This window comes from Equus asinus, chromosome 15, assembly GCF_041296235.1.
Source record: "Equus asinus isolate D_3611 breed Donkey chromosome 15, EquAss-T2T_v2, whole genome shotgun sequence".
In the NCBI taxonomy this organism is placed as follows: Eukaryota; Metazoa; Chordata; class Mammalia; order Perissodactyla; family Equidae; genus Equus; species Equus asinus.
Genome location: NC_091804.1, coordinates 26,870,248 through 26,896,070, shown reverse-complemented (window position 1 = coordinate 26,896,070; position 25,823 = coordinate 26,870,248). Strand labels below are relative to the sequence as shown.

General features: G+C 41.7%; 1 protein-coding gene and 1 pseudogene across 2 annotated transcripts in view; both read right to left on the bottom strand.

Annotated features, from left to right (window-relative positions):
• Window positions 1-25,056, bottom strand: part of ACSS2 (acyl-CoA synthetase short chain family member 2) — a 47,040-nt gene extending 21,984 nt beyond the window's left edge. Inside the window, exons 1-2 of one of the 2 annotated variants that reach the window (XM_014850735.3) lie at window positions 24,706-25,056; window positions 19,356-19,551 (exon numbers count right to left, since the gene is read on the bottom strand). In XM_014850735.3, the coding sequence (XP_014706221.3) occupies window positions 19,356-19,551; window positions 24,706-24,898 (389 nt within the window). In that variant the 5' untranslated portion in view covers window positions 24,899-25,056. The remainder of the gene's footprint in view (window positions 1-19,355; window positions 19,552-24,705) is intronic. The other variant, XM_014850734.3, reaches the window with a different exon arrangement.
• LOC106837298 (small ribosomal subunit protein uS4-like) lies at window positions 7,906-11,051 on the bottom strand (annotated as a pseudogene).
• Window positions 25,057-25,823: the final 767 nt, after the last annotated feature.

Below are 25,823 nucleotides of genomic sequence, written 5' to 3'. Positions count from 1 at the left end.
CCCTGCAAAAAAAAGGAGAGTTTCTTGAGCCCCTACCCTGGGCTCTGTCCTGGACTCTATGCCATGGGAGAGACTGGAAGAAGCCCCTGGATCTGAGGCTAAGGCTACGGGACTTGTGCTTTGCAATCTGGACTATTATTGCACCCTGTCCTCCTGTCAGCTATTTTCAGGCCTTGATCCAGGGACCTTGTGCCTGTTCCCCTTGGCCAAGGTGGCTTTGATACCAGCCAGTTGGATTCTGCACCTCTTCTCTGTTAAGCAGGCAGACCTGGGCCAGTACTGAAGGCAATCCCTTTCCCACTACCTTTTTGCCTACTTACAAGAGGGAAATCATACACACTCGTTCCTACCATTATGTGCCACATGCTAGCCTTACCCAAAACAAGTGAATGAGGGCAGCCCTCTCAGATCTTTTATTATCACAGCATTGGAATGCTGCCTAAAACAGGAATATGCCTGGAGCAGAAAAAGAAAGCAGGAAGAAGAGCCAGAGTCACCATTTTACATGTACATCAGGTCTCCCAAGTATAACAGACACATGCAAAAATATTCGTTACAATGGTTCTTTGTTATTTAGGTAGATAGCATAGTTTAAATAATTAGTTTTCAAGCTAGGGTACTCTATTCCTGCGGGTACCTGCGCAGGAAAAGTTTTAAGAGAATAAGTGTCCAGATTCTCAACTTCTGTAAGTAATCTTTCCTAACAATTGATCTGTCTGTGTTGGTTCTCCTTTCCCACTTCCTCTTTCACAAATACTCTTCTCTCACTTTGTAAAAAAAAAATGCCATCTCTCTCTCTTATCCCAAATCTTAATATGCCTGTACAATGATAGGGTAAAAAAAACTTCCAGAGTGCCACACAAAGGGACAATTTGAGAAGTATAACTTCAGGGGGAGAGCCCCAAGTAAGCAAATCAGAGAGCTCCTCTAAGAAATCAATATTGAAAGGAGTAACATCTTAATTCATCCAGGTGACAAATTCATGACAAACCATTTGCCTTATTTCTCTTAGAATTGTAATTCAGAAGTTAAATAGTTATCACAGGGTGATAAACTGACGTATTTATTTTAATTGAAAAAGAAGTTAGGCATTTTCTAACAGAGAGTAAATCTGATTCAGCTGATTATGTTTACAGTGAGAACTGGCTGTGCAAATTAGGTTATATGGTAGACATTTTCTATAAATTATATGAGCTAAATTTGCAGTTCCAAGGTTGTGAAAGAGATATATAAAATATATACATGTATACAACATAAAATACATTGGAAATTAGATTCCTGCAATTATTTAATCTTATGATAAAATGTTTAAGTGTGAACTTTAAAATGTGTGGAGAGTTACATAATTTTTCAAAATTCTTGTAGGTATGTGATTTTAAAAGTTAAGACTACTGATCTAAATAATTATTTTTTAAAGGTACCCTGCCATTGCCCACCACATAAGAATCATCTGAGGAGGTTATAAAAATACAAGTCAGAAGTCTTATCCTTTGGAGGTTCTGATTTGGATGGGGTCTAGGAATCGGGATTATTAACAAGATCCTCAGGTAATTATTTGGAGTCACCAGACCTAGATTTATTGTTTACCCCTAATTCAGTGTATGAATTTGCACAAATTTTCCCCTTTCTCTAGCCTCAGTTTCTTTCTCTGTAAAGTATAAGATGGGAGGAGGGAGTCAGGAGGAGGAGGAAGGTTGGTGTTAGACTGGATAATCTCTAATGTGTCTTAGACTCCTTGATTCTCATTTCTCCCTTTCAGAGGCAGGAGAATGGGCCCTAAAAGTCAGTTTCAGAGACAAGAGGTTTTACTTACATGGGGGTACAAAAGAACAAACTTAGCTGAGGTAGAGACCAAATAAAAGTAATGAAACCGGACATGCCTGCCTCACATGGTTTTTGTGTAGATCAAATAAGAATCCAGCTAATTCCTTCCACGAGTACAGTACAAAACCTCTTTAGAGGATATTCCCTCACCTGATCCTCACAGCTACTTTAGCTGTAGGTAGAGCAGATATTATTATCTCTATTTTAAAGGTACAAGAAATTCAGAGGAAGTGGCTTGCCACATGGTAGGGGGGGCGAGGAGTGGGGTAAGGACAAACCTGAAACTAGGTCCCAGGTTTCTGAATCCAGGCTAGTGTTTGTTCCACTGTACCAATTTGGAGCATACCTAAATGAACATGGAAAAGCTTTTCTCCTAAGAATCTCCAGGAGCACTGTGAGAAGCAGAGGAGGAGATTCCCATATACTTTGAGCTTTAGCCTGTGGTCAAGACCATACCAACCACAATCTCATCAATATCCTCAGAACTTCTTGAAAGTCCCAAAACCTCAGGCAAGGAAGCCGGCATATATCTACGTTCACAGTACTTGGCAGTGCTCAAGTGTCACAGGAGCACTTGTACATCCCTTTGCTTCTAGAGACACATACCCCCTCCCTAGAAATAAGGAAAACACACCATCCCCAACGTTTCTTTCCTAAATAAAATTCCAGCTCACAGGTAAAAACCTTGTCCCCAATAGACTGCGAGTCCCATGAGGACAAGGACCAGATTTCTCTTGTTTATTGGTATATCCTAAGCACCTAGTATTATAAATATCTATAAAAATGATTTTTAAAAAACCTACTGCTAGGGCTGGCCCCATGGCAGAGTGGTTAAGTTCACATGCTCTGCTTCGGGGACCCAGGGTTTCGCCAGCTCGAATCCTGGGTATGGACATGACACTGCTCATCAAGCCATGCTGAGGTGGCGTCCCACATGCCACAACTAGAAGGACCCACGACTAAAATATACAACTATGTACCAGGGGGCTTTGGGGAGAAAAAAGAAAAATAAAATCTTAAAAAAAAAAACCTACTGCTAGAAGCTAGTGGATTGTTCTTGGAGCACGGTTATCCATAAGCTGGACCCTTACCTAACAGCATATACAAAAATTAACACAAAATGGATCAAGGACCTAAATGTAAGACCTAATACAATAAAGTCTTAGAGGAAAACCTAGGACAAAAGCTTTATAACATTGGATTTGGCAATGATTTCTTTGATATGACACCAAAGACACAGGTAACAAAAGAAAAAACAGACAAATTGGACTTCATGAAAATTAAAAATTTTGTACATCAAAAGATACTATCCACAGAGTAAAAGGGCAACCCACAGAATGAGAGAAAATATGTGCAAATCATATATCTCATAAGGAATTAATATCCAGAATACACAGAGAACTCCTAAAACTCAACAACAAAAAAACAACCAGGGGCCAACCCAGTGACGTAGTGGTTAAGTTCATGCACTCTGCTTTGGGAGCCTGGGGTTTGCCAGTTTGGATGCCAGGTGTGGACCTACATACCACTTATCAAGCTATGCTGTGGCAGGTGTCCCACATACAAAATAGGGGAAGATGGGCATAGATGTTAGCTCAGGGCCAACCTTCCTTAAAAAAACCCAACCAACCCAATTCAAAAATGGCCAAAGATTTGGGGCTGGCCTGGTGGCACAGCAGTTAAGTCTGCGTACTCCGATTCGGTGGCCCAGGGCTTGCAGGTTAGGACCCTGGGTGTGAACCTAGCAACACTCATCAAGCCACGCTGTGGCGGCATCCCACATAAAATAGAGGAAGATTAGCACAAATGTTAGCTCAGCAACAATTTTCCTCAAGTGAAAAGAGGAAGATTGGCAACAGATGTTAGCTCAGGGCCAATCTTCCTCACACACACAAAAAATAAGGCCAAAGACCTGAATAGACATTTCTCCAAAGAAGATATATGAATGGCCAATAAGCACATGAAAAGATGCTCAACTTTGCTAATCATTAGGGAAACGCAAATCAAAAATATTCATTAGGATGGTTACTATGAAAAAAACAGAAAACAGGGGGCTGGCCCCGTGGCCAAGTGGTTAAGTTTGTGTGCTCCGCTGCAGGCGGCCCAGTGTTTCGTTGGTTCAAATTCTGGGCACATACATGGCACTGCTCATCAAACCACACTGAGGTGGCATCCCACATGCCACAACTAGAAGGACCCACAATGAAGAATATACAACTATGTACCAGGGGGCTTTGGGGAGAAAAAGGAAAACAATAAAATCTTTAAAAAAAAAAAAACAAACAGAAAACAACAAGTGTTAGTGAGGATGTGGAGAAATTGGAACCCTTGTGTACTGTTGGTGGGAATGTAAAATGGTGCAGTGCTATGGAAAACAGTATGGAGGTTCCTGAAAAAATTAAAAATAAAATTATTGTATGACCCAGCATCCTACTTTGAGGTATATACCCAAAAGAATTGAGAGCAGAGTCTCAAAGAGGTATTTGTACATTCGTTCATAGCAGCATTATTCACAATAGCTAAAACATGGAAGTAACCCAAGTGTCCATCGACCGATGAAGGGATAAGCAAAATGTGGTTTAGACAAATAGTGGAATATTATGCAATCTTAAAAAGGAAATTCTGATATGTGCTACAACATGGATGAACCTTGAGGATACTATGCTAAGCAAAATAAGCCAGTCACAAAATGATAAATATTGTATGATTCCATTTATATGAGGTACATGGAGTAGTCAAAATCATAGAGACAGAAAGTAAAGTGATGGTTGCCAGGGGCTAGGGGGAGGGGAGAATGGGGACTTATTGCTTAATAGGTATAGAATTTCAGGGCTGGCCCCATGGCCAAGTGGTTATTCACATGCTCTGCTTTAGTGGCCCAGGGTTTCATCAGTTTGGATCCTGGGCGCAGATCTAGCACTTCATCAAGCCATGCTGAGGCACTGTCCCACATAGCAGAACTAGGACCTACAACTGGAATATACAACTATGTACTGGGGGGTTTGGGGCGACGGAAAATAAAAAATATAAGTAGAGAATTTCAGATTTACAAGATGAAAAGAGTTCTGGAGATAGATGGTGGTGATGGTTACACAACAGTGTGAATGTATTTAAAACCACTGAACTGCACACTTAAAAATGGTTAAGATGTAAATTTTATGTTATATGTATTTTAACACAATTTTTAAAAAAGACAAAATCTAACAATAACAACAAAAAACTTACTGCTAGAAGCTAGTGGATTGTCTAGAGAGCATGGCTATCCATACACATAAAATTAGGTTTCTATCAGTTTTGGATGTCACACTTGCATTCTCTGACTTAAAATAGATAAGACCGTCATCCTCAAGTGTAGTTGAAACTAAAGTTCAACAAGAGGCCTGTGTGACTGTTCATTTGGATAGATTTCCATGTATTAAAACATCATGGTCAAAAAGAAACAAACACTTGGGCCAGCCCAGTGGCGTAGCGGTTAAGTTTGAGTGCTCCATTTCATCGGCCCAGGGCTTGTGGGTTTGGATCCCCAGGCACGGACCTACGCACCGTTCATCAAGCCATGCTGTAGCGGTGTCCCGCAATCAAAATAGAGGAAGATTGCCACAGATGTTAGCTCAGGGCCAATCTTTCTCACCCTGAGCTAACATCTGTTGCCAATCTTCCTCAACAAAAAAAGAGAGAAACAAACACTTGTTTCAAAAATGAGCCCCCTGGGGCCAGCCCAGTGGTGCAGCAGTTAAGTGCGCACGTTTCGCTTCAGTGGCCCTGGGTTCACCGGTTCAAATCCCGGGTGCAGACATGGCACCACTTGGCAAGCCATGCTGTGGTAGGCGTCCCACATATAAAGTAGAGGAAGATGGGCACGGATGTTAGCTCAGGGCCAGTCTTCCTCAGCAAAAAGAGGAGGATTGGCAGCAGATGTTAGCTCAGGGCTAATCTTCCTAGAGAAAAAAAAAAAAAAAAGAGCACCTAATCAAAAATCATATTCAGAAATGCAGGTGTTGATATGCTATAGAAATGTTTCCTGCAAAAACAAGTCTGTCATGTGTTCCAGGGTAAAGATCTTCAGGGTCTTATTTATTTTATTTAAATAAAATAATGACTCTCCCAGCTAGTAAAACCATAAGGCTTTTAATAAATGGACCAGACCTTAGAACCTTAGATGAGGGCTGTTCTCAAAGCCTTATGTTCCAAAAGCCATAACAGATGTCTGAGGCCCTTCTAGGTCTAAAGTTCTATAATATTCTTTTGTCCTTTCTGTTTTGAACTTCCAAGCTCCCTAATGCATCAATGTCATACAGCATGACCCTGTGTCCCGGATTCCTCCAGAATCTGGCCCTACCTTAACTGATCCACCTCAGCTATGCTGTGCCTCTAGGCCAACTTTTTTTCTTTTCTTTTTTATTGAGGTCACATTGGTTTATGACATTATATAAATTTTCAAGTGTACATCATTAGATTTCAACTTTTGTATAATCTATCTTGTGTTCACCACTGCAGGTCTAGTTGCCACACATCACCATACACATGTTTTCTAGGGCCACCTTTAGTTCCAGCTGATGCTCTCTCAGCCCCTGAGGCTGGAATGCTGTAATGACAGGGAAATGAATGGACAGGGAAAGAGCTCTGGATTGGAAGTCAGAAAGACTGGATTTCAGGTCAAGCTTTGCTATTTCTCACATGAGAACTTTTACAAATTATTTCATTTCTCTGGGCCTCAGCTATAAGTGAGGAGAATATTTCATTAAATGTGCTTTCTAGGTCTGGATTTTATTATTCATCCTAGCTGAGAGCAAGAGTGGTGGAAAGTGAGAATTAGGAAAACCTTCACAAAGAAGATGGCATTTCAAATGGTTCTTAAAGAATAAGCAGGATTTTGGGGCCGGCCCAGTGGTGCAGTGTTCGTACGTTCCGCTTCTCAGTGACCCAGGGTTTGCCAGTTTGGATCCCGGGTGTGGACATGGCACCGCTTGGCAAAACCCATGCTGTGGTAGGCGTCCCACGTATAAAATAGAGGAAGATGGGCATGGATGCTAACTCAGGGCCAGTCTTCCTCAGCAAAAAGAGGAAGACTGGCAGTAGTTAGCTCAGGACTAATCTCCTTCAAAAAAAAAAAAAAGCAGCAGCAGGATTTAGACTGGCCCAGATAAGGAACACAGACCAATTCAGGGAGAGGGGAACAATGTTAGCTTAGATGCAGAAGCTGAAAAGCACAGGCCAGTCTATAGGCCAATGCCAATCCTAAATAATTTTTCATACATCAGTGGCGTTTTTTCATAAAGCCAAATTTATTTTATATAAAGGACTATATTTTATGCTATTATGTCCTGCCTATTCTTTTTTTAATTTTTTTTTTTTGAGAAAGATTAGCCCTGAGCTAACATCCACCACCAATCCTTGTTCTTTTTGCTGAGGAAGATTGGCCCTGAGCTAACATCCGTGCCCATCTTCCTCTACTTTATATGTGGGATGCCTGCCACAGCATAGCTTGATAAGCAGTGCATAGGTCCGCACCAGGATCCGAATCAGGGAACCTGGGCCGCAGAAGCAGAATACATGATTTTAACCTTTGCGCCACCAGGAGGGCCCCTGTCCTGCCTGTTCTTGTGCAGTTAAATTATCTTTATTTTTAATTCAGTGATAGTGACAGAAGTTGATATTTGCAGTTGCAAAAATATCCTTACTTCATGAAATTTTAAATTGGCAGCTCTTTGGGATTCCATGCTGAAATATTCATGCAATTTTTAAAAATCTCAATCATTGATATAAAACGAAATAGCAACCAATTCAGTTTAGACCTTAGCTGTATTTTGTTGGCTGTAAGATTAAAAAGATAGAATGTCAGGCCATGAAAGTCAAGTAAAGACTAAGGAACTATTCTAGACTGAAGGAGACTAAAAAGACATGACAACTACATGTCACGTGTGATTCTGAACTGGATCATTCTGTTATAAAGGACATTATTGGGACAACTGGCAAAACTTCAGTGGAGTCTGAGGATTCAATGGTAGTGATGTATCAATATTGATTTCCTGATTTTGATAGTTGTATTATAGTTATATAGGAGAAAGTCTTTGTTGGAAATACAGTACACACTGAAGTATTCAGGGGTCTGCAGCCTACTCTCAAATGGTTCAGGAAAAAAAGCTATTTGTATTGTACTTGCAACTTGTCTTTTTTCTTTAAAGCGCTGATCCTGTTTTATTATCTGACTGGAAAATTAGACAATCCACCAGTCCAGGAAGAGATAGGTGGGCTTAGTCCTCCTCTCTTCATTGCCAGCTCTAGCCCCACCCTAGCCTCTCTTGGTGTTCTTCCTCTTCATGAGGCCTCCCAGTGTGGAGGGCAGAGGGAGGAGTCGATAGACGTGCTTCTGGGAGTCCAGGTGGACAGTGAAGAACTGGATGTTTACCACCTGCTTGCAGACCCTGATATGGCACTGGCAGACCAACACTCGATGTGGTGGGTGGACTTGGACAAGCCAAGCCTAAGGACCTCTCCAAAAAATCCTTAATCTTCAGGCCCAGGATGTAATCCAGCTTCATCTTGCCCTTGACAAGCACCCGGATGCAGACAAGTCACCGTAGCAGGGTGTTGCCTTCAAACAGAAGTTTGCATCAGCAGCTCCCGGGGAGCCTTACAGATCTTGGCCAGAGTAAAGTTGACCCTCCAGACCAAACGTTTGTTCCAGAGACCGTATTCTCTGATCAGCTTCATCTCTTGGTCCAGGCAGAATTTCTTGTAGGGTCTCTGTGGGGTCACACAGATTTTACGAAAAACCCAGCTCCTGGCCCAACTGGCACGTTGGCTCTACTCTCCCGTCTGTACCTAAGCGCAGGCCCCGGTAACTGAGACAGAGCTGTACTTGTAACTCTTCCATAAATTTAAGAATGTTTCAAAACTTTAAATTAAAGATTGATAATACAGAGTAGGGAGGACTCATATATAGGGTCCCAAATGCTTAGTTTAAATTTTATTCTGTAGGTAAAGAAAAGCCAGAGATGCTCTCAGACTAAAGGCCCCTCCTCTACCTCAAAACTTTTTACCTACTAAAATCCCACACCATGGAGGAATGGAAATGGAAGATCTTTGCCAAAATGGCCACCTGACAATCAGTGCCTACTCCTTGCCATATCACAAAAGGAAGGGAATAAGAAGCTAGACCTTACTTTCATAAGCTTAAAATCTTTAATTAGAAAGATCTAAACCACCCACCACCTAAGGTCCATCTTGGGAACGGTGATCAAAGAGAAAAGAAAATGCAGGAATAGGAAATTACCAAAGGAATGGAAAAATAAATAACTTGTGTGCTCAATCATGAAACACTTCCTAGAAATTACAGATTTTGAGCCAAGTTTGAAAAAAGAGGCTAAGTGTTCATCAGAGGAAAGAAGGGCATTTTGGAAAGGATAGAAAAGTCATATGTGGCTGCCAGTCTTGAGTCCCTCTGCCTAACAATGCCCTTGGACATGTGTGATATGTATGGGTATTAGCAGCACCTCACAGTAATAAATCTTTTCAGTGAGTTTTCTCATCTTTCATCTTAGCTAATCCTCATAGCAATCTTTTGAGATTGGCAGGACAGGATTGCTATCTCCATTTGAAAGGTTGGGAAACTGAGGCTCAGAAGGGTGTCATCACTTATCTAAGGTCACAAAACAATGGTTAGGATCTCTGCCTGCAGATCCTCAGGCTAGGCTTTTTGTTTTTTTAAGTATATAACTGATCAAGAGAGTGATCTTTTCAAAATGTAACTGATATGTCATACCTCTATTTAGAAATACTTCATTGGCTCCCTAGCACTTGTCACAGCTGCAATTTTATACCTCTGTGTATGATCCTTCCCAAAAGCTTCTCTTCCCAGTTTCTTTTCCAACTCAACTAATGGAAATTCCATTTTCCAGTTGCTCAGACGAAAAAAAAAAATATATATATATATATATATTTTATTTTGGAAGACTAGCCCTGAGCTAACTGCTGCCAATCCTCCTCTTTTTGCTGAGGAAGACTGGCCCTGAGCTAACATCCATGCCCATCTTCCTCTACTTTATATGTGGGACACCTAGCACAGCATGGCGTGCCAAGCGGTGCCATGTCCGCACCCAGGATCCGAACTGGCGAACCCCAGGCAGCGAGAAGCAGAACATGCGCAGTTAACCACTGTGCCACTGGGCCGGCCCCCCAAAAAATCTTTGAGATATTTTTGACTCCATTCTGTTATACCCCACATCAAGTTTATCAGCAAATCCTATTGGCTCTGCCTTCAAAATATTCCAAAATCTGACCGCTCTTCACGACCTCTACCATTATCCCTCTTATCATATCTTGCCTGAACTATTGTCAGTGACCCCTTACTGGGCCCCTTGCTATTGCCCCATGGTCCCCACCCACTATTCTCCAAGTAGTATACAGACTATATATAGTAGATATTCAGTAAAAAAATTGTTTAATGAATGGATGAATGAGCACAGGAAAGGATATTATTTCTTTGAGGTTTGCCCTTTAATGTCTTTAGCCTTATAAACTATAACTATAAATTATAGTCAACATTTCTAAAGCCAGCCCTAAACCCTCTAAGTAAACTATTTACTAGACAAGTGACAAATTGTCAAAGAAGCTAAATAGAAGCACAGTGTAAGAATGTAAGTGTTCTTCTGTCCAGAACAAGTTACAACTGCTATGTGACTCTGACCAAGTCACTTCCACTCTCTGAGCCTCAAGTTCCTCATCTGTCAAGTGTTGTTATGAGCCATACCCAGGTTCAAAAAAACAAGGGAACAAATATACAAGTACAGCACAGAGGAGATATAGTTTATTATTAGAATAAACAGAAAAGCCTTAGGTATTATGGGAGATTGTAAGTTGAGTGGTAAAGTGTGGCTGTCAATGGGGTTAATGTACTCTTAGATATGTACAGTCAGAGCAAAGAATGGTAATAGTTCCCTGTCCAAGGCAGACCATATCTAGAATAGTTAATGAGATATTAACCAACTAGAGTGTGTCTAGAGGAGACTGACATGGATGATGAAGGATGACGAAACCACAGCATACAAGGACCTGGGAATGTGAACTCAGTATGTCTTCATCCATAACACAAGAACACTGGACTAGATCAGGGGTTTTCAAAATAAGTTTTGTAAATCCCTAGAGATTTCACACACATACCTCATAGGGACCACAGTGACAAAGTGAAGAAGCCAACTGAATGGGGCTCCGGTCCTCCCATCCATGCTTCAACCAGATCAGCGCTGCTCTTACCTGTTTTAGGTATGGGGCTTTGGCATAACAATAAAAATAGCAAACACAGGGGCTGGCCTAGTGGTGCAACAGTTAAGTTCGCACATTCTGCTTCTCGGCGGCCCGGGGTTCGCTGGTTCAGATCCCGGGTGTGGACATGGCACCGCTTGGCAAAAGCCATGCTGTGGTAGGCATCCCACGCATCAAGTAGAGGAAGATGGGCACGGATGTTAGCTCAGGGCCAGTCTTCCTCAGCAAAAAGAGGAGATTGGCAGTAGTTAGCTCAGGGCTAATCTTCCTCAAAAAAAAAAAATTAGCGAACACATTGTTTGCAAAGCACTAAGCCCTTTATGCAAATTATTCCATACTCCTCACAACAATCTATGTCATAGGAACTATTATTATTTCCATTTTACAGATGGGAAAACTGAGGTTTAAAGAGGTGAGGCAACTTGCCCAACTAATAAGTGTTAGAGTAGGGACTGAAATCCAAGCAGAGTCCAGAGCCTACTCCTGTTAATTTTATTTGAATAAAAGGATTCTAATACTTTAAAAAAAATTGAAAATTACTGAACTAAATGATCTTAATGGCATCTTCTAGATTTAAATTTCTATAATTCTGCATTCAGCCTAGCAAAGGGATATAATAACTGTCCTCAAATATCTGAAGGGATGTCTTATGGGAAAAAAAAAGATCATTCTATGTGGTCCCAGAACATAAAACTAAGACCAAGGGAAGAGGACAGAATGCGGAGAAAGTTCTAGTGAGGCAATATATCTAAGAATGTGGTAACAGAGCCGCCCAACAATGGGACAGGTAGTGAATGAACTCTGTCATCTTGGTAGTGCTCTAGAATCAGAATGATCACTTACGGAGATTGTTGGGGATGGAGATATTGGGACTACAATTTCCGCTTTGTATAGGAAGTGGACCAAATGACTTTAAAGGACTAGAACTGAGAGTCTCAAATTCTCAGATAGAGGTTCAAAGTATCAGAAAGTGGGGATCATTACTAGGGCCCAGTCTCTCCCATCCCAAATCTAGGGAAAGGGGGAAGGCCCATCCTTGGCTCTGCGCCTTCTGTAATTACTGCTATAACTGTGAGGCTTCCTAAGGCAAGAACTCACGCTCCTACCTGACTATTTGCTATCTTCAAAGGTCAGCAGGCTGGTACTGGATTCTTCCCCTTCCCTCAACCTCTCCCAGCTGCCTGTCACTGCAGTTCCTTACAGTTGTGACAACTATTCTGAATGTCACTGCCAGAAGTAACTTTAGCAAGTATCCTGTTCACCAACCACAGTTTACAGGTGGGAAAAAAGAAGGCTCAGAAAAGGGATTATCTAAAGCCATTCTCCTCCTTAAGTATTTACTGAACACATGAGTATAAGAAGTCAGCCCAGACACAAACTCAAGTAGCTGACATGGAGCTCAGGACACTGAATCAGGCTTCAAGACAGTCCCCATTTGTTATATACTTATTATTACATATGTTAGTATATATAATAATATATTAATATATAATATTATTATTATTATACATTTATTATTCATATCCCACCTACTTTCAAAAAGTGACTAGTGAGTTGGAGTTACCACTTTAGGCAGGGGTTCTTAAAGGCATCAACGGTCACGAAACTCAGGAAGAAATGAGAGAAGCAGATTAGAGATCCACCTTAGACACGAAATCCTCCAGCCCTGCTTCATAATCTGCCCACCTGATTCAAATGGAGAAAGACTGTTCCCAGCAACAGTTATTTCCCACATATCTCCCATCATACCAGCGACAGTACTGCTCCCAGGCAAGGGAAACAGACTCTTCCTCAGCTCCTTCACCCCAAATCTAAAATCCTCTCTTTCTTTCACTATGTCAACAGAAACCCAGCCTGCCTACAGAGTGCCATAAAATCACTGCAGATTGCAACACAACTTCTAAAACCATTTCCTCTTCAGACACAATCATAGAATCCTGAAATATCAGACCTGGAAGGGACCTTGCAGTGTATCTGTAGTTCATCTCCCACCACTCTCACAAAGGGGAGGCTCAGAGACGGGAAGAGAATGGTCTGAAGCCTGAGAATGGTCTGAGAAGAAGAAGGCCATCTTCTTTCTCAAATGAGTGTTTTTGCATACCAAGCATTTTAATCAGTAAATATACTGTTGTGAAACCAGTGAAGATATAGATGAAGGACAAAAAGTTCCTCCCTTCCCATATCATTGAAATAAACTTCAAGACAGGACCTAGATAATTAACAGAGTTCTTGGTCACGAATGCTAGGACAACACACTTTAGGGCTCATGTCACCTTGACAGTCTTCTCCTTGTCAGAACGTGGGCTTGTCTCACCTTCCCAACCATCCCTACCTTCTCAAATACACAACACTCACACACAATCTACAGGGATCTGGAAAGTTCTAAATATCACACTCTGGAATTCATACTCAGAGGCATACGGGGATCCTGAGAGCAGAGCTTCCATCCTAAGATAAGTCACCTGCTTCTCAGAAGCTCCAGTTTCTAAGGAAGAATTGAATGAAAGCCAGAGCCTGTGGAGAGACCAGGTGATTTCAGCTGAGGATGAGGGGTGAGATGGGGCAGAGATAAGGACAGCCATAAGCAATCCAAAGCAAACAGTGGAAGGAATGGACTACACCAAATTTATTGGGCTTTGGAGACTGGGGTCCTCTCCTAGAACCTAGATATTGAGCAGCTGCTATATATCACCAGAATAATAGCCATCAACCACTCTTTCCACCCTTTCCGCATAAACTCGTTAACTAATTCCCCAAACCCCCTACTGTCACCCAGTGTCCCTTCAACTAGCCAGCCCTCACTCCGTGAGCTACCCCTAATATCCCTCACTGACTTTCTCTCCCTGAATGACGATTCTAGTAACTTTGTCACTGATCATCTTCTCACACATATACACATAAATCCCCATTAATGCCTCTACCTGCCACACTAGGGGGAAGAGTGCATGGGTGAAACCAAAGTTTTGTTTGGAGGACAAATTATAAGCCCTTGAACCAGATGAACATGTGCCTTTGAAAGAGGTAATGTGTTACATAGACTAAGAGGACCCTTGATTCTTTCTCACTTTCTCCCCACCATCTACACATCCAATTACCAGTGTTGGCTTCTTTCCTCTAAATTACTCTAAAATTTCATCTTTCCATTCCTTTCCCACCAGCAGTATCCCAGTTCAGGCATCTCTACCCTGAATAACAAACTCCCAGCTCTCTGGCTTCACACTCCCACATCCATATGTATCCAGATTAATCTTCTTAAGCCAAACTGTGAGAACATCATTCCCCTGCATAAAATCCTTTCATATGTCTCTAAAAATAGTCAAGATCTCCCATTCCTGGACCTTAGCCACTGTTGAAGACAACCTTGATTGCTCCTTCTCTCACTTGCCACATCCAATCCAAGTCAGCAAATTCCACGAGCTCTTCACTCAAAATAGTTCCAGATTTTGACCACTTCTAACCACGTTCAAGCTACTACTATGGTCTAAATCACCATCACTGCATACCTGGATTTCTATAATAGCCTCCTAATTTGTCTCCCTGCTTCTACTCTTGCCCTTCTGCAGTCTATCCTCCACACAAAAGACAGATACTAAGTAAAAGTCAAATCATTGTCACTTCTATGCTCAAGATTGTCCAGTGGTTCCCTATTTCACTGTGAATAAAACTCAAAAAAGTCTATATTGACTTTCAAGGTTCTACACAATCTAGTGCCCTGCTGACCTCATTCCCTACTACTCTCTTTCTCTAGCGCACACTGTTTCGGCTACACTAACTTCCTAGCTGGTCTTCAAACACATCAGGCAGCAGCACACGCCCACCTCAGGGTCTTTGCATTAGCTCTTCCATGCACCTGGAATATTTCCCCTTCCCAACCCAACTTATCTACATGGCACGCTCCATTTCCTTCATATCTCTGCTCAAATGTCACCTTTATCAGGGAGTTCTTCCCTTATCAATCCCCACTTTTCATTATCATTCTCTTTTCCCTTACAGTGCTCTGTATTTTTCTATAGCACTTATCACTACTTGTCATGTATTTATTGGTTTGTTTGTTTATCATCTGTCTCCTCAAGCTGGAATATAACCTCTATGAGATCAGGGACTTTCTTTGTTCAGAATAGTGCCTGGTACATAATAAGTTCTCATTAAGTATTTATTGAATGAATAAATTGTTCCCCGTATAAACCCTTTACTCCAGACAGACTTGGTCTTCTCACTGTCCCGATATAATAATAATGGTGGCTAATATTTATTGAGTGCTTTCAATGTGCCAGGAATTGGACACACGGATTTGTTATCCTATTCAATCCTCTTCAATTGACAATTCCATGAGATAAAAACTATTTTTATCCACATTTTACAGTTGAGAAAACTGAAGTTCAAAGACATGAAGTAACTTGTACAAAATCATATAGCTAGTTAGTGGCAGAAACAGGACTCAGATTAGGTTAGTTTGACACCAAAACCTATTCTAATTTTTGTTATACTGCCTCCCTACAATGCTTTCTCCCTTCTATGAACTATTTGCGTAAGTGGCTCTTTGCAGTTTGGCCCATACTTGCTTTCAGGCTGTTTTATACAAGCTTATTTGGTTTTCCCAAATAGAATGTAAATTCCACGAGACCAAAGTCTGGACCATTTAAACCTGACAACACATTTTATCTGATATTTTTAATGGCTAATATAGCTAATTTCTCTTTTCAACTTCACAGTCAAGTGTTGGACAACTAGAATAATGAAGTAGTATCATGTGGTGAAAAGAGTAGTTGACTAGGAGTGAGGATATCTGGAGATTAGTCTCAGCTCTGTCTCCAAGCAGGTATATGACCCTTAAGCAAATCACTTAGCCTCCCTGGCCCTTAATCTACCCATCTGTAAAGAGAGTTGGCCTGAATGGACTCTAAACAATCACTTCAAGTTCTAAAAATACTATTATTCCATGAACATTTACAGTGTGTCAAGCCAAAAGTAAAAGGTCGAATTCTTCCTTACTATGGTTCTGTTCTGGCTAACTGGAGAACTTTCCTAAGAGCACTATTTACTTTGTGGACTATTTCAGTACATGTAGAAGATACGCCTCAAAACATGGACTGAGCTACAAATGTGGTTTGCTAAGGCCACTACAGCTATCTAAATGACACGGTTTAGGTTGAAAAGAAAGTCATACTGTGGCTCATAAGAAGTATATCAACCAGAGCAAATCACTGAAAAATGTCATTTTTAAAAACACCAATAAAAATTAGAGCAGGAAGAAGGTGGGCTCCAAGACAAAGGACTTTGGGGGAAAAGGAGGACTTCACAGAATAAATGGTATGATGGATAGTTTGTGAAATATTGAATTTATGATAAAGGCAAATAGTGCAAGAAAAATTGCAGGCAATGTTTCAGAGAAAACAAAAATCTATACATAAAAGGAAATGCAATCATAATATATTACTCTTACATAAACACTGATTCTAAATTAACTAAAAAACAGAGCTATAATTATATTGGGAAGACGAGAGAAAGAAGTTGGAGGAGTATACAAGAATTAAATTCTCATCTATCATAATAGGAAGTCAATACTTTCTAAAAAACAAAAAAGATGAAGAAATAGTAGTATAAGCATCTTATTTAAAAACAAATGGAAAAGACAATCTGTTCTGTATGGAATTCTCTTTGCACCTTTGTCAAAAATCAATTGGCAAATGAGCTAAATTCTTCTGAATTGTACACTTTAAAAGTGTTCAGGTGACGAACTTTATGTGTATTTTACCACAATAAAATATCAATTGGCCACATTTGTGAGGATCTATTTATGGATTTTATGTTCAATAAAACATCTGTTCAAAAAAAACAAAGGGAGGGGCTGGACCCGTGGCTGAGTGGTTAAGTTCGCGTGCTCCGCTGCAGGCAGCCCAGTGTTTCGTTGGTTCGAATCCTGGGTGCGGACATGGCACTGCTCATCAAACCACGCTGAGGCAGTGTCCCACATGCCAAAACTAGAAGGACCCACAATGAAGAATATACAAGTATGTACCGGGGGGAGAAAAAGGAAAAAAATAAAATCTTTAAAAAAAAAAAAAAAAACAAAGGGAAGTAACCATAAATCTGGCATATCTGCACTTTACTTTCTTATTTATTTGTAGCTTACTTTTGCTTTACTGTAAACAAAAGAATTGAATAATAATGACCTCTGTGGAACTTGTCTCCCATTCCTCTACCCTTGTATCCATTACACCTAATATAGGGATGAGCACCCAGTATCTTTAAAAATTCTTGTCGGTTGGTTGACCACTGTAAAAATGGAGTCAGTATGGCTTGTTATGAAGTTGCAAAATATTGTACTAGAAGTAAGTTTAGAGATTATCTAATCCAGTGTTTCCCAAATTGGTGTTCCATGGAATACTGCTTTTTATGATGTTAACGACTGCTGCAAAAAGTGTTTGGGGCTCAAATAAATTTTGGAATCCCATGTTAAACAAAATTAATCAGGACTTCTTGGAGACTTTACTATGTTAGTAAACATTAGGAATCCCACAAAAGGCAATTTATTATGTACTGTTTCCCAGACTCATTTGTTTCATGAATTAAGAAGCCCCTACTAATATCTCTAGTAACTAGTAGTTCCTAGAGCATCCTTTGGATGACACTGGTCTATTCTACTCCCCTCATTTTACAAATGAGGAAAGAGAGGCTCTCTAAAGCCTGTTCAGGTGTGGACAGTAGGGGAACTAGAAATAAGGGCCTCTCAGAGTTCTGCAGCAATCTCTAATGATTGAACAACTCTCGCCTGTGTTTTCTCAGTCTTTCATCATGTACCTGAATTATTTTCAAACCAGGGAACAAATCTCCTTTGCAGATCTGTAAAGGTTTTCTGATCCCTAAGGAACCTAGGAGGTGGGCCCAGGTATTCGCTGGAGCTCAAGCATAAAGTCCCAGGGCAGGAGCTAAAGAAAGTTCCAACAGACATATAGACCATGAGTTTCAGTGGCAAAGTGATCTCAAATTGAACAATGGCAATGTTTCACATTTGTATAGTGTTTTCCAATAAATAAATACTTTCACAACATTGTCTCATTTGGTTCTCCTAACAATCTAGGGAGAATTATTATCCCCATTTTATGGAAGAGGAAATTGACTCACAGAGAGTTAAATACCTTGCCTGCAGTTACATAGCAAGTGAATGGCACAGTTGAAATGACAGCCTAAATTTCCTCTCTCTCAGGTTAGGCTTCTTCTTAATATGTCATAATTGGGCAAATTTTGAATGAGCATGAATTTAACTCTTCCATAAAACATCCAAACTGCTCCTATTGGCCCACTTAAAAAGAAATAGGATCAAATTCTCAGAATGCTCATGCATGGTGGCAGAAGCAACACCCAATATCTGAAACTTCAAGGTCCTATTTGGGTTCAGTATATTAATACCTCCTATAGAGCTATGTTGCCAGGAGGAAGGGGTGTCAGAAAATTCCCACTGGGGAGGCAGCACAGCCTAGCATTACAAACAAGGAGTCAGACAGACTTAGGTTTGAATCCTGGCTCTACCTTACTCATTCTGTAACCCTTCTGTGCTTCATTTCTTCACCTGTAAAATGGAGCTAAGGAAACCCATTTTGCAAAGCCGTTGAGAGGCTAGTGTAAGAAATCAGAGGGATAGTATACGTAGTGTCAGGGTTAAGAGTGTAAGCTCTGGAATTATACTACCTGAGTTTGAATCTCAGCTCTGCTTCTTGCCAGCTGTACGACTTCAGAAAAGTCACTTAACGTCTTAGAATTTCAGTTATCACAGATGTAAAATGAGGAAAATAAATAGTGCAATCTTAGTTGTTGTGAGCATCAAATGAGATAATATTTGTTAAGCACTTGAGCACAGTGTCTGGTATATAGCTCAGTAAAAGGCAATGATGCTAACAGTGGTGGTGGTAGTGAAAAACCCAATACCCATTTTCCTCCCAAAGCAAGAATAAGAAAGCAAGCTACTCAGTCCTGTTCTCTTCCATTTACCCTCTCCCCTCTTTCCTCTCCAACTACAAGCCAAGAACACTAGAGTTGGATGTCAGTTCTCTCACATATTATTTATGTGACAGAAAGCCATTTAACCTTCTTGAGGTATTTTTCCTCACTTGAGACATTAAGTTAACAATACTCTGCTTACTCTACTGGGTTGTTGCAAGCATCAAATGAGTTAATGGATTTTAAAGTAGTTTGTGAACTATGAAACACTATTTAAATGTGAAGGGTTTCTTTTTATCTATCACAGACTATAAGATAGATGTTTTTACCAGTAAAAAGCAACTTTATCGCCAAGTTTTTTCTCATGGACAATTCGATCCAGCACATTGTAGCAGATGTTTGTTGTTGCTCCTTTCATCCACTCAATGAAGATTTTCCCTTTAGTCACATCAAAGTTGTACTGGAGGAATGGGCCAGGACATGGGGTCTTCCAATAAAACTCCTTGGCAATGTCTCCCCAAAACTCTGCAACAGAAGGGGAAGCAAAGACATCACTAAGCTTCTCAGAAATATTTATCTTCAGATGGCTTACCAGTCTATGCACAGAACCAACTCACAACTTCTCTGCCCTGTACTCTGGGACCCATCACCTGGGTCTCTCCTCTACCTGTCTAATCTTATCACTCACCACTCTCCCAACTCACCTTCTATTCCCCTGAGCTGAATCTTGATTCAAATTTCTGCCTTCCCTACTCAAAACTACCACTCCATTTTTCACCATCTATTCAAATCATAGCCTATGTCTATCATAAGGCCTAGCACATTGTAAGCAATAAGTAAATTTTTTAATGAATTAATTAGTGAAAGGAAGAAATAATTTACACACAGAGCCTTCCATGACCATTTCTATCTCTTAATTTGTTCATTCACTCTAGTAATTATTTAGGGAGCAGCTCTTTCCCCTACTATTACTTGCCCAAGTGTTACGTGCTCTGTGCCAGATGTTGCTTTAAACTCTTTATATGTATTATCTCATTTAGGCCTTACCACAATCCTAGGAGGTAGGCTTTATGTTTACTCTCATTTTATTGATTTGAAAATCAAGATTCAGAGAGGTTAAATAACTTGCCCAAGGTTACACAGTTACTAACTCAAGATTTGGACTTTCCTGAGAAAGATATTTTTGCTAAAATCTGAGAGATGAATAGGAGTTTTTCTCCACTCCCCTACCAGGAAAGAGAGTACTACGGGATAGGAAGGAACCAAGGGTATATGTTAGCACTTGAGGCTGAAGCACTGAAAATAAGAGGAAGAATAGCAGGAACTGATGCATAAACTGGGCAGATCATGCAATCCTTCTGGGAATGATAAGGAATTTGGTATTTGTCCTAAGAGCAATGGAAAGTCATTGCAGAATTTCAAGCAGCAGAGGGACATGATCAGATTTACAGTCTTGAAATATGTGCCTGGCTAAAGTGGAGAAAACGTACTCAGCAGATAAACATGCAACTGCCGAGTACTTAGGATATTCTCAGTACTGGATCAGCAGCTAGAGGGGAGAGAGACCCTTAGAACCATAACAATGGAAGGAACTTTTGAGATTATCACCTCCTCATTTTACTGATAAGAAACCAAATTCATAGAGGTAAAGTGACTTGCTCAAGATTACATGATTTAGTTGATACAATCTAGTTGGAGAGATAAGATTAACACATGAAATATTTTTCAATATACAAAACAGAATATAATTGAAAGCTAAATCACATTGCAATCAATTAAAGAAATCCAAATTAAATCAACCCCAAGGTGCCATTATACACCTAGCAAACTAGGTGAAAGATGAAACTAGCAAAGATTAAAAGAAAGATTAAAGCCAATGCCTAAGTGGCCCTGGGAAAACAGATATTTTTATATAATAATGGCATTATAAGAAATCAACACAATCTTAGTGGATAGCAGGACAATGCCTGACAAGAGCCATAAATTTTTTATACCCTTTCATGTGCTAATTCAGCTTTGGGGAACCTATACCAAGAAAATAATCCCAAAGGAAAAAAAAAGATTACTAAAGAGATGTGTATAGCAACACTATTTATAAAAGTGAAATTGGAGGGGCCAGCCCTGTGGCACAGCGGTTAAATTCGCACGTTCCGTTTCGGCGGCCCAGGGTTCACAGGTTCTGATCCCGGGTGTGGACCTGTGCACCACTTGTTGGGCCATGCTGTGGCAGGTGTCCCACATATAAAGTAGAGAAGATGGGCACGGATGTTAGCTCAGGGCCAGTCCTCCTTAGCAAAAAGAGGAGGATTGGCAGCAGATGTTCGCTCAGGGCTAATCTTCCTCAAAACAAAGAAAAAGAAAATTAAAAAATAGTGAAACTGGAAACAACTCAAAAGCCCAACAATAAAAAAACTGATGAAAACTAGTACTAATAATATTGTAATACTAGTAGTAATACAATAGAATACTAAATACCATTAAAGAGAAAGCAAACACAACTGGCATTTTAGTGAATGCCTTTCACGTCCCAGGGACTGAGCTAATCTCATGTAATCTTTATATGGCCCTATGAAATACACGTTAATTATCCTAATTTTATAGTTGAGAAAACTGAAGCTCAGGAAACTCTCCTAAGGACCACGCGGCTAGAAACCAGAATACAAAATCAGATCTGACTCTAAAGTCCATGTTGTTACAACTACATTAAGTATGTGTGTCTACTCAAAAATATTTTTAAGTGACAATAGTGGGCATAGATTATGTAAAACTATTTATAAACCACATTTATGTCCATCAACAAGGAGTGAAGAAAACCTGAGTTTTATGATCACTTTGTTTTGTTTTTCGGGGTTTTTTGGGGGTTTTTTTTGGTGGAGGTGTTGAAATTGAGATGCTTTGTTGGCACACATTCTAAGTACTAAAGAAGTTCAGAAGAGGGAAAGATGAGCATGACTGGGATGATCAGGGAACGCTCTGTGGAATTGGTGGGGTTTGACTAGGTAGAGAGGAGCAGAAGGAAAGGGGCAAAGGCAAGCAGGTGGGAAAGGGACTTCTGCATTTCCAGTATATCAGTGAGAATGACCTGTCTAGAATGAGAGGTGTGGTAGAGAGGAGCAGCAGATAAGGATAGAAAGGTGGGGTGGGGTACTTATCCAGAGACTGGAAAGAAAGGAAGGATTTTTATTTGAAACTGGAGGAAATAGGGAACTACTGCAAGTTTCTGAAGTAACATATGAAAGCAGTGTTTCCAGAATATCAATCTAATAGTGTTTAGGTAAATCTACCAGAGCGATTGAAGGTTGATGAGACTAGGGAACCAATTAGAGAGGCTGCTTCCTTGAGTTAAAAGCGTCTGTGAGAATGGAAGAAAACGTAATCTGAGAGAAATTTGCAGAGTATTTGACAGAATTTGATGAAAGGCAGACTGCAGGGTCAGGGAAGAGGAACAGCACAGCTATTAGGAGTATAGGTTCTTCAGTGAAGACTACCTCGGTTCAAATTCCAGCTCCACTGCTAAGTAGCTTTGTGACCTTGTGCAAGTTAACGTCTCTGAGCCTCAGTTTCCTTCTCTGTAAAATGGAGATGATAACAGTCTGTACATTAAACCAAACAGGATTATTTGTGATTAGTAAGCAGTAAGCATTCTATACATAATAAGATATACAGATAAGATCTATCTACAAATGATCTTAAATAATAGCTAGATCATATTATTATTATAGATCATATCTTATTATTATAGATCATCTATAAATGATAGATAGATCTTATTAGAGGAAAGAATGATGAAAGAGGTTTACAGTTTGGAATGGTGCCATTGACAGGGATTAGAAAATTAAGGATGAGGGAGGGTTTGGGAGAGAAAATTGGTAAATCCCAGCCACAGTCATGTTAAATATGATATAACATCAAGGCGTGTGAATAAAATGGTCTACAGATCAATGAAACTTAGGACCAGAGCATAATTGAAATCCTGGGTACAGAGCTAAATATATAGATAGGAGTTATTATTGTGGCAGTAATAGTTCACCCCTGGGAAACAGATGAACTCATGACAGGAGAAAATACAGAGGGAAGAGAGGGAAAAGAGACCTGAGGACTCATAGTTGGAAACTGCCTGCAGCAATCAACCATTGTATACTTGATTCAATCCTGTCTTGCGTTACTTAGTAATTGCTTCATCCACGTTGTTCTTATTGTTACTAATCACCATATATTAAATGCCTGCTGTGCAACACTATAAGGCACACTTTACTGATTCCGTTAGTCATCATACAAAGCTACGAGGCAAGTATTATTATCCCTATCTCATAAATGAAGAAAAAGAATCTCAGGCAGGTTTTAAAATCTGCCTAAGACTGCACAGTAAATGAGTGGTAGAGCCAGGATCTAAATCTATACCTTTCTGGGTTTGATTAATGGCCTGTGCTTGTCCCACTGGCAAATATCATGCTGCCTTCCAAACTAGGTACAGTTTCGACCCCTTACTCAGTCTGAGGGTAATGGTACAGGTTTTTGCTTTTTTTTTTTGGTGAGGAAGATTCGCCCTGAGCTAACATCTGTTGCCAATGTTCCTCTATTTTGTACATGGGTCTTTGCCATAGCATGGCCACCAACAAGTGGTATAGGTCCCTGACAAACCAAACCTGGGCACCACTAGGCCACGTGCTGGCCCCCCAAGTGTAGGGAATTTTCCTTGCATATTCTTAAAGACAAGGAACTATCTATCAGAATTTCTGAGTTATTACAATCCCAGATTAAATTAAAAAAAACATTTTAGTGACTTGTTCAGTCTTATACTGGGTAATTTCCATTGGGACTTGTGAAATATTAAAAATAGATCTGGGAGCCAGCCCTGAGGCCTATAGGTTAAAGTTTAGGGCTCTGCTTCAACTGCCGGGTTGGGTGCCCAGGTGCAGAAACACACTGTTGCCTGTCAGTAGCCATGCTGTGGCAGGGGCTCACACAGCAGAACTAGAAGGACTTACTACCAGAATATACAACTATGCACTGGGACTTTGGGGAGAAAAAAAAGAGAGAGAGGAAGATTGGCAACAACAGATGTTAGCTCAGGGCCAATGTTTCCCAGGCAAAAAAAAAAAAAAAATTGAAACAGTAAGAAAAAAAAAGATCTGGGACTCCATTACTAATTGTGGGGACCCCACGATGGGGACTAGACCGGCTGCTGCCCCTCAACAGTGGAGACGAATTCACTGGCTAAAGGTGTCGGGAGGCAGCGGCTGAGTCGGTGCACAAGGGGGCAGAGAAAGTTCTTCTGGCGGCCCTCCTGCCCTCAGGGCGCCCCCTCGCCCCTGGGAACCCCTGTTTTCACCTTAGGAACTCTCCTTCTCTTCTCATGAAACTTCTACTCTCCCCCACGGAAGCCCCACTTCCTCACGGCAACCACGTGCCATGAAACCCCCAAGTGGTCAGGGAACTCCGCAGCTCCTAGGGACCCTCGTCTCCTCACAGGAGCCTCCTCCTCCGAGAACCCCTATCTCCTCCAGCACCCCTTTTCCATCTCCTCAAAGAACGGCGATTCTTCCCTCGCCGAACCTCCACTTCCTCAAGGACTCAACTCCCCCAGGGAACCCCTGTCTCCTCAGGGGAGGCCGGCGACTCCTCGCTCCGCTGGAAGCTCCCCTCCCCTCCGCGCTGAGCCCCCAGGCGCGGCCTCACCTTGCGGCTCCTCCACAGAGCGCTGGTGCAGCCGTCGGTAGCGCTGCAACGAGGGGACGTGCGCCGAACGGCTGACCTCCGGCGGCGGAGACCAGCGCCGCCCCCGGCTCCGGGCTCCCGCTTCCTCCCGGGCCCCGCTGCCACCGCCGCCGCCGCCACCGCCGCTCCGGCCCCGCTCCTCGGGAAGCCCCATCGCGTCGAGTTGACCTGCACAGCAGCCGCCTTTGCGGTTGCGGCGGGTGCACAGGCGGGGAAAACAGGCCGGCCGAGGGGCGGGGCCGGGGTCTGGCGGGTAGGGGCGGAGCTTAGTCAGGTCTCGGTGGGCAGGAGGGGCGGGGCCATGCCCGGTCGGGGCGGGACCAAGGTTAGCAAAGACACAGATAGGAAAAAGTCGAGCATTGCCTGGGGCGTAGGGGCCCAGCTGACTTGCGGAACGGGTGGGGCCGTTAGAGGGAACGCAGAAGGGGCGGGGCCAGGCGTGACAGGAGAGGAGGTGGGCCCATGGAGTGACGGGGAGTGGCGGGGCTGGATGTGACAGGAGAGGAGGCAGGACCATGGAGTGACCAGGGTGGGGTGGGGTCTCGAGCAGGAAAGAGCTGGCTCGATGAGAAGAGTTGGGTCAGGCCCATCGCGGAACCACCCCGTGGTCTGATTGCACAAACCTGTCACCCCATCGAGTTGGAAAGCCAGATGGAGTAGGGTTCTTTTCAGACTCTTCCCCTCTAGGAACTATCCTTCCATTCTGAGTAAACCTCTCACCTTTGTCCTTAGGAAAAACTCCTCCCGTGGACTTTGAGGGCATGGCCTGGGGCCAGGACCTCCTCTCTGCTAATCTTGGGCCCAGCTCAGATTTTCTCCCACCCCCGAGCATATGTCTTCCCTCTCCCTCCAGAGCTCGAGTACAAGACTTATTAAGTGAAGACTAGGAGGAGCCTTCAGGTCTTGGCTAATAAACCCACCTCCTCACTGCACAAATGGTAAACTCAGGGAAAGGAGAAAATTTGTGCAAGGTCACAAAGCAAACAACCACCAAGTTAGGGCCAAACCTAGGTCTCCCGATTCCAGGTCTTTTTATCTCATCAGGCTGTAAGGATTATGTAAATATCAAAGTCTATGCA